Source organism: Athene noctua, chromosome 4, assembly GCF_965140245.1.
Source record: "Athene noctua chromosome 4, bAthNoc1.hap1.1, whole genome shotgun sequence".
NCBI classification, from domain to species: domain Eukaryota; kingdom Metazoa; phylum Chordata; class Aves; order Strigiformes; family Strigidae; genus Athene; species Athene noctua.
In genome coordinates, this window is record NC_134040.1 from 66,183,356 (window position 1) to 66,193,169 (window position 9,814).

At 39.9% G+C, this 9,814-nt stretch overlaps 1 protein-coding gene across 2 annotated transcripts in view; it reads right to left on the bottom strand.

Moving 5' to 3' along the window:
* The window catches only part of GATB (glutamyl-tRNA amidotransferase subunit B), a 44,069-nt gene extending 41,462 nt beyond the window's left edge, over window positions 1–2,607 (bottom strand). For both annotated transcript variants that reach the window (XM_074904033.1, XM_074904032.1), the window contains exons 1-2: window positions 2,449–2,607; window positions 300–450 (exon numbers count right to left, since the gene is read on the bottom strand). In XM_074904033.1, the coding sequence (XP_074760134.1) occupies window positions 300–450; window positions 2,449–2,591 (294 nt within the window). In that variant the 5' untranslated portion in view covers window positions 2,592–2,607. The remainder of the gene's footprint in view (window positions 1–299; window positions 451–2,448) is intronic.
* Window positions 2,608–9,814: the final 7,207 nt, after the last annotated feature.

Sequence of the window (9,814 nt, forward strand, 5' to 3'; positions counted from 1 at the left end):
CCAAATACACCCTCTCTGGCCTCAAAAAAGGATCGTGATTCCTTCAGTATGCTGAAGTGACACTCATTTTTTTCCCTTTGCAGAGGATATCAAGTATCTGTAGTGATAGCCAGGGAGTGAGTAAACCGGAAAGAAACAGTACTAAGCATCTCATGCTGTCAAACAACCAGAAAATACAAAACTATAACACTACTGTAAAAGTAGTTCTGTAGTCAAATCTAGGGAAGAACAAAATATTAGAAACATAGTCAAATGTCTGACATTAATCCTGATATAAATTAAGTTGAAGCATAACTTACTGGTAAAGTTCCTGGTAAAGAAGCATCAAAGAAAGATACCAAAGAGTTAGGAGGTGCTGCAAACTGGACTTGGGAACCAGAGAAAAGTTTTGAGTTGGAACTGATCTGTGCATGAATTTCTAGGCCCACAACCGGTACCCATGAAGTAAGACTGAAAAAAAAAAAAAAAAAAAGAGAAGGAAAATAGAATTTAAATATGGATGACATTAAACCCCATAAACATCTAAAAATCAAGAATTAAGAACTTATTTAACAACAAAAATTAGATTGTAATTGTAAAAAAAATTGTGATATTGAAAATACATCTACAGTGTAATGGCAAAAGTTGTGCTGCAGTACTGGAGAACTGAGACTGACAATATATATGGAGAGGACACTATGGCAAAGCATCTTCATTATATAAAGAAAAGAATGCCGTAAAAAAGAAATGTAATGGTTTGGAACTTTTAACTTTTCCTTACATGAAAAACCTTAGAGAAATTAATGAGGCAAACTTGCATGCTGGATGAACCCTAATTTGGTACCTCGTGAAAATCACACAATCATCATAAATATCAATTACTTCTCAGGTAGTTTGATAAATCTCCAACAGACAGGTGGCATAATAAATTATGTATTCTTTGTCAGCTAGTAACTTGCATGCTGGGAAAGGTGGCTCTCCAGAGCAGTGTTAGTAGCATATTAGCATAAACATTAGTAATCTGGTAATAGGGAAATCATCATTTCAACTAGAGAGTGACTGCTCTCTGAACATATTCCACAGAATAAAGCTTCTCCATATCATCTAAAAAGTAATTGCAATTCTCACATCCATAACCTTTATATGGACAAGAGAAAAAGGTCACCTTTACAGTATGAATTGCTTGACAGTTTCTCTAAGTAATTATCTGGCCTTGTACAAATGAAGTGGCACAAATAATATTTCAGTGATGAAATCACATTTCTATGGCAGAATACTTCAGCAGTGTAAGTACCCAGATAGCTATAGGAGATAAGCGAGCTATTGAAAAACATCAAATATATCAAGTACTGTGTTTCTTTGAAAGGTGAACATAATAGATTGCCAAGATTTTAGTTCTGTCTGCCCTCCAACAGATGAGGACATCCCTACAAACACCAGACTAGTGATGCAGATTACACTTATATCACTGCTTTAGAAATATTATCATAAAGGATTAAGGTTCAGATGTCTAAAGGAGGTAACATTTTCTTCTAATGAAACATGATATTTTGGTATTTTTAAGTATTCATAAAAATACCTCAACGTTTAGGGAAAAAACGTTGGGGTTGTTTTATTTGTTTGTTTGTTTGTTTTTTTTTAATTTTACGGGCCATATTCCTATATTCTTTAGAAATACATCCCCATCACATTATGGCATTAAAAAATTACATCAGGTTTCGCTTAAACAGCGTGCTGGCTTACACTCATAAAAAGGTATGTGCATCCAGTCCTACTAATAAAACCAATGTGAAACCTGGAATTTTTTGCCATATTTGTTCAAGGTTTGTTTATTTGTGTCTCTAAAGAATCACCAGCATACTTCTGCCGGTGTCTGCACAACTTAAGTGATCAACTGTGCAGAGAAAAACCTGAATCTCACCAGAGAACATGAAAGCTTGTACAGGCTGTAACATTCAGTTGCAGCAAGAAAAAAATGCTCCGTTCCGGGCATACTGTCGAAGTTTCACGATTCTCCACTGGAAGAGAAAGCTTCAAAAATACTTATGAAAATTGGTGCAGCCCTTGGTCTATACTCCGAACATGTGAATGCTAACGCCTTCTAATTTGCTTGCATTGCGTCTGGGTCTTATCACAGCCAAACGTGGCAAAGGGACACAGCCCCCCTGCCAAGACAAATACTGTTTGGGGTTTTTTGGGGAGGGGTGTGAGATAAACGCGTGCTGGGAAGGTGCTGCCAGCCACTAGCAAGCTGCAGATGCCTCAGACGGCTCAGCAAATGGCATTTAAAGCGGGCCCTCCTGCTCTCACCACGCCGCCGCCCAGCTCCCGCAGCCGCTGCTCTGCCGCCCGAGCCCGACGACCCCAACCGGGGCCCGGCCCCCGCCCTGCGGCTCCGCCCTGAGGGCGGACTGCCCCAGCGGAGAGCCACCTCCACCGGCCCCTCTCCCGCACCGTCCGCTACCGTACCCGCTCTTCCCCGCCGGCACCGCCCCTCCTCTCACGTTACAGGCGAGGGCCCGCTGCCCGCGGGGGGCGGGGGCGGGACCCCCAGCGCCGCGCTGCCACGCCCGGCGCCAAACCGCGCCGCACGCCCGCGCCGCCACCGCCATTTTGCCCTGCTCGCTGCGGGGGGGCTCCCGCAGCGCCCCCTGGGAAACGTAGTGCGGGGCGGCTGCGCGGAGCGGCGGGCTGGGCGCGCGGACTACAGCTCCCGCCAGGCCCCTCCCCCAGGCTCCGCCCTCCCCGCGCGCCGCCTGAGGGGCCTGCGGGGGCAGGCGGGAACGGGGGAGCGCGGCTCTGGCGGCGGCGGGAAAGGTTCCGCCGCTCCTCGGGGGGAGGTGGGGAGACACGTGCTTGCACCTGGCCATCACCAGGGGCTGGGGGAAGACTGGCTCCGCTCAGCTCGTGGTGGATGGTCCCTCACCTTTGCTGTGGAAAGGTCTCCCCTGCCTTCGTGGCTCGTGGCGCCCTGTTATTAGGCAGGTGTAAGTTCTTCTCACACAGAGCTCTCCTGCGTACTTCCTCCCGTTGAGGTGTTTCCCAGGCACCCAAAAATACGATAGCGTTAGTGGGGGAAGCAGCTGTGTTACAATCTAAGAGGGTTTTGAGAGGTCTTGATATTTGTGTCTACAGGTCCTCTGCCTGTCCTGACAAAATGTAACACCTTAGAAATGCTGGAGCACAAGACAGTGATTGTATTTGTGTCTTTCTTCAGCTGTTGTTTGAAGTGTCTTAGGCTCAGGTCCTCAAAGGGATTGTGTATGCTTTTCCTTTGGGTTCACGCTGATCCAAAATGAGCTGCTATTTTATAGATGATGTTTTGCTGATCTTGGGCATCCAATGATACAGTACCATGCAGTTGAAATCTTGAATCTAACTCTATGTAAAGCAGCAAGGTCCAGTCTCTGCAGGGCCTGGGGGTGTTATTGCTGCACAAATATATGGTAATAAAGAACACTGTCCGGGGCATGTGCAAACTTCTTAAATGCTGTTTACGCAGCTACATTGCTGCTGTACATAGACAATAGAATTAACAACCTTCTGTCCTAAGCCACAGGCCTGTGGAGCTTAAATGGGAATGTACATTAGCTGTTGCTTATGTCATCTTTGCTCTATGTCAGCTACTGCTAATAGAAGCTAATCAGTCACAGACACAGGAGTAAAACTGATTTCCTCCAGCAGAGGACAGTGGTGCACATAAGCACTTGACAGTATCTTGCAACCCTTATGCCCTCTTGTCTTCTCAAGCTCACATATGCGATATGGAGTGATTCAGAATCATGTGGAAGATAGTTTATTCAACTAAGAGAATGTTTTATAATGGTTGTTCCATAGAGCCGATTTTAGAATATATTTATATTTTAAATGAGTTAAATTAACAGGAGGTTCTTTATAAGAAGAACCAGTTGAGAGATACCTTCAGCAGACACTGATCTACAGTTATTTGTACGATATAGCTTAGTTTATTAGTCTGTCACATTCCTTTTCTTGGGGAATATCCCTCCCTTATACACCAAAGTGTGACCAAGAAAAAATTCCTTTCCAGTAGAGAGAACTGGCGACGTGGAGAATGAAAGGACATCGGAGTGACCCTTTTCCTTTCCTCCTGTTGTGAACCTCTCCACATATGAGATAACCTATTGCAAAGCCTGCATAGCAGTCTTTAAGCCAATGGAATAGGTAAGAGTTTTTGATAATTTTGATATGAGGAAAACCCCATTGTCTTTTGGACTTGATGGGGGCCTATGCAATGTATTGTGATGAAGAATGCATTTCAGGCTAAACCTTTAGTATATGATTGTTATTTCTGCAACAAATTTATTCCTTTAACAATTGTCCTTTGTGAACTCTGGATTTAATTATTATTTGATACTTGGGATTGACAGATCATTTCAAACCAGCTATGAGGATACATTCTGAATATAGTTCTAAAATGTTTTTACTGGTGTAAAAATGGTAAGTTTTGGATTATTTTACTTTCTTTTAAACGTGTTATCCTGATGTAATAGAAGATTTCATAAATAATAACTAAGAAGTTAAAACCTTATGAATATTAAAATCGTGTTACTTAAAGCCTTACTATGCCTTGATTGCACAGACTTCTGCCCTTTGTGCATATTATTTAAAAGGGAGTAGACAATACAGAGGGGTTGAAATCCACCTTCTGCATCCCAAACAATTCCCCTGGAACTTTTAGCTGTATGGGTGCTGTCATACATAGAGACGAGGATTGGAAAGTGCCATTGTTTGTAATTTAAATTGTCTCAATGCTATTTTAATTCCTTTCCCAGAAAAAAATCCTATGAAAAAGACCTTTTTCTGTGCAGCCCTGTGCCAGTGACCAAGTAGGTAATAAATGAAAGCTCACACATCCATATATATACAGGAAACTGATCAATCACAGACAAGCAGGGAATAATTGCCTTTCCCAGCAGCTTACTTTGAGGTATGAAAGGCTACATATTTGTTCCTTATATACCCTGGGCAGCAGCCTGTACTTTGCAGTGTGTTTATAGATCATGCTGTGGCTTGGAATAGGAAAGTATCTCCAGCACTGCATAAAGATTTGAACAATGGTAGTTCTGCACTAACTATGTAGACTTCTGTCTTAGAGAGGGTAGACCCAGGAGACAGTTTGCTCAGAGTTTCTTATTACTGTAGGAATTTAACCAATGCCTGAGAGGAAATTGGAATTTTGTGGAGGACAAAAACCCAACAAGATACCATTTAAGCCATAAACATGCAGTCTGTCCCATTTATTTGAAAGAAAATACCTTTGGATTTCAGTTTATAGGGTCTGAGTTCTAAATTCTGCTTTCTTGCAAGACATGTTTAGCATGCATACTTACTCCTTTTGTGGACTGTGAGATCTCCTTTTGGTATAGCAGGGAATGGGGTATTCAGACTGGGGTGTTTGTTAGATACCTCACAGGCTGCCTGCAGTGTCTTATTTCAGCATGTGAAAGAAGGAACAGGCAAGAACCTCTGTTAGATTTTGAAGCAGAAGGTGTGGCTTTTGGAAGAGTCAATCCATAGTCTATCAAATAATCAGACATTGCCCTACAGGGAAGAGTAATGAAGAGGATTGTTAAGTTTGGAAGGAAACTATGGTAAGGGATATTTTCAAACTTTTAGGCCCCTAAAATCACCTCTGTACCTTGAAAGCCTTTTTTTCTCTATAGGTATAGAGAGAGAAATTGTATTCTTTTTCTGCAACTTTCAGCTAATAAGGGCAATGATTTTCAGCCTGGACTATTGATTGAATTTGTCTATCTACCAATAGTGGGAGATGGCAAATATAAAAAAATATACCTAATCTTGCAGATTGGCAAAGGCTATTTCTCTTGACCACAGGAGACAGTATTTAGGGAGCTAATAGAGCCGCCTTGTATGATCTGCTGGCCATGTGTGCATGCATGCCGTGATAGATTGGGTAATATAAAGGGCCTTATGCTTTGAGGGGTCTTGTATCAAAGTCTGTTAATATACCAAATGGCATCAGTTTCTACTGACAGACAGGTAGTGCCATTTTATTTCATAAAAGTGTTATTACTCGGGTTGAAAGGCCAGACTTGGCTAGAAAAACCTACCACAATAAATATATATGCAGAAGCAATTTCTGTAAACAGTAATGGAAATATGAGAGTAACATGCAGATACTGACATTACTGTAGGTGAATTCACTATTCCTCAAAGGTTGTGTTGTGGGAAAGAACCTGTATCTTTGGTTCAGCCCTGAGAAACCCTTATACCATGGCTCTTCTGTACTGGTTTTCACATGGTGTATCTTGCCTGGGAGTGCTGCAATGAGCAAGTGACTGCACCTGTGATTTGAATCAGGTGTTGGCAATCTTGAAAACCAGCACTTTGGTACATAGTATACTCCTTGTCTCTCAGAACAATGAGTTAGTTGGAAGCAAAGTGGTTACTGGGTTTATTTTAGCTGGGGAGCCTTACATCCTGTTCCCTAAAGGTAAAGGCAGTGTTTGTTTGAGGGAGTTCAGCACCATTAACTTTGTCTTATGGTGAGTACTACTGCTAATCCTATTGTTTAATAAATTAAACTCTTCCTTTTTCCAGTTTGGCTATTATAGGCATAAGAAGTTTTCCTAGTATGTCATTGCCATATTGATAATGTATCTTGACTAAGTTATTAGAAAATTCATGTTATGAGCCTATGCTACCTTTGGTGTGACTTCTAGCTGCCTAGGGATTAATTTCTTCTAGTCGGAAATCAGTATGATTAATTTCTAGGGTGATTGCTCCTTTTGGTTTGGATTTCTTATTATATACTATGTTTCCTAAATGCTTGAGTTGTAATTTAGGAATCATGCTGGGTTTATATTTAGATGCAGTTCAGTCTATAAGGAATATATTTTGGTGGTGGTGGTTTTCTTTTATAGTATGTTATTCAAGCTAATGGGAACTACATTTGGAAACATCAGAGAATAGACTAAAGTGTCTAGATTAGAGAGGAGTCCATAAACCTGTATGAATTTGATGTGTGTACTGTCCAAGATGGAGTATGCAGAAGAAAGTGATTAATAATATTTCAACTGATCTAAAATTTACTAGCATATTCTCTCTAATTGTATTGGCATCTGCAAGAAAGCTTTTAAAATGTTGTTCTGGCCTTTGGTTTTCATTTTGTTCCATATAGTAAAGAACAAGGAAGGATAGGGAAGAAGCATGTGGAAGGGAGACTAATTTGTTCCTGTGTTTTTTAACTTTATGCACTGTATTTTTGTGTTTATTCTGTTTCTTCTGTTTTCAATTTGCAACTGAAATTTCAAAGAGCTGTGTTATGTCTGAGGCTTGTTACTTGCTAAATTAAGAGCCATAACTCTTGTTACAAGTCTTGTTGCAGACTATCTGTGACTAACATATAAAGTTAAGGATATAAGATTTCAGTAGCATATGGTTTTACATAACCAGTACTCAAACAAGAACTTTGACCCTTGACCCTAGGATAAGGGAAGGAACTAAATGCTGTTGTACGAAGTACAAGACTAAATCCTGATCTTTGGTTTCTGAAGATAGTCTGATGTAGTCTTGATGTTGTCAAAGTATTTCATATTAGACAAACTACATCTTCCAAATGGCACTTGGGGTATATATTGTCCATTCTGATATCTTTTTAAATTGTTTACAGCTTCAGTTTCATATAGTCATTTATAAGATGCCAGATGATAACACCACCCAATGAAAAAATAGGCACAAAGATCTATGCTAAATTTGTTAAAAAAGAAAAATTTTAGTTGAACAGTCAAATCAAGAATACATGTCAAAGTGTTTTCCCTGACTAAGGGATGGCATTAATAATCAACAAAACCTGCAATTATTATTGACTTCTCTGTCATGAATAAAGTGAAGGAATTGTTTGAAAGGGTTGTCAAGCAACATAATGCTTGGAGTAACCCAGTTACAATAATGACATTAGTTTAGTCTAAAATTAATTTTTTACTCAAAAACAATCTAAAGATAGTCTCAAGTGTTAAATCTTGTCAAGGTGCTGCTTTTCAGAGAGAGATTACTTGTAGGTTGAAACCAATTTGAAGAGGTTATATTTTAAAAGAAAATTATATTCTAGAGCCTTAGCACAGTGCTTCTAGGGGCTGCCTTTATTGTTCTTTGCACTAAGAGTTGTTTTTAATTGTCTGAAGCAATAAGGGTGTGAACTAAAACTGTTGACCAGATGGAACTTTGTGATTAATTACTGCACTAAAAGCACAGTAGAAATGTAAATGAAGGAAAAGAAGGAAAATACTGCACATAAATGCTCAAAAGCTTTGTTTAAATTTCCAGATCCTGAAGTGAGACAGTCTTGTCTCGCCTTTTTTCTATGCAATAACACAGACTTTTGTTTTGCTTGTTTAGGATTGATTTGTAAGGGGTTATTTATTTTCAAGACTGTTTGTATATTCCTTGCCTTCGCATGTGTGCACCTATACCTTGAGTTATGCATCACCCAAGTGGGCTTGAAGAACATAGGGTGAAACCCTTATCCTGGTAGATATAAAGTCTTTACTCTGGGACATTTTTTTTTTTTACTTACATAGTTGCACTGCTGTCCTCATCTTTCCACAGTGCCTGTGGCATTTGAAGCAAAATCTGATTTATGTTCTTTTTTTTTAATAAGTGATAACAATGTTTGTGGTGTGTGTTTAGGTTTTTTTTCCTCTCTGTGATGTATTTATGCCATACATAGGTGTTTGGTTACTTATAGTGAAATAAAAAATGTAAACATTGCTTCCTCCTGAGAATAAAAAGAGAATGGAAGTGCCCTTCAAATTGTTCATCCATCTCACCATTTAAATAATACTTATTCCTATATAAGTGCCAAATACATATCAAAGTGACAAGTGAAATACAGAAGAAAGTACCACTTCGCTGTTTATTGTGAGGTTTCGGGGGCTTTGTTTGCTTTTCTGCAGACTCAGAAAGGCTCATTGCTTTTGAATCCTGGTTATGATTTCTAAATGGATCTGTCTGGTAAAGATAGTGAGTTAGTCACAATCATTAACTGAGAGCTTGTAAGCAGAACCATGTTGTGACAGCCTGGAGAAATGAGTGCCTTTGGGTACAAAACAGGGCAGAACATGCAGAAACAGGCCTTGTTCAAATAAAATTCTCTTGGACCTCAGTAAGAGTTTGGGATTGATACCAAAACTACCACTAAATCAGAACCAGAAGAGTTAGTATGTGTTAGATAATTACAGTAATACATTTGCCTAATGGACTTTAGAGACCAACCTTCCCAGCTTTGCTATATGCCCTTCTCTTTCTGAAGTATTCATAGTATGGTAGCATAGCTTTCTGTCTACACTAGTAGTATTTCCTCCCTCTCTGATGCTCACTGTAGTGACCTAAGTCATGGTAATGTCATATTGTTGGCTTTTGTACTTTTGACCTCCTCTTGTGTTTTATTCTACTACTGTGTAAATTAAGGCAATCCATAAGTGATTGCATAGGAAGACTTTTTTCATCAGGGTATTATCAGTATGAGGAGAAATGATACTCTACCAAGTCGTTAGACAATTCGTATGTTTTTAATGGATGTACACAAGAACCTTTCTGCTAGGCCAGGCATGCAGTAGCAACTGTGTGTTGGAAGGCTATGTGATGTACCTGGCCTCAACAGCACCCTTTGGATTACTGCTTCCTGTGTTACTGAGCTGGAAGTTCAGTGAGATGCTACTTTGAATAGATACACAGCTGCCTTATGCATGGATGAAAGAAATACATCTGTGTTTCAAGAGATTTTAGTTTTGCAGTTATGATCTGCTATCTCATGGTACTAGACAGGAACTGTCTAGTTCAGGGAGCACTTTGT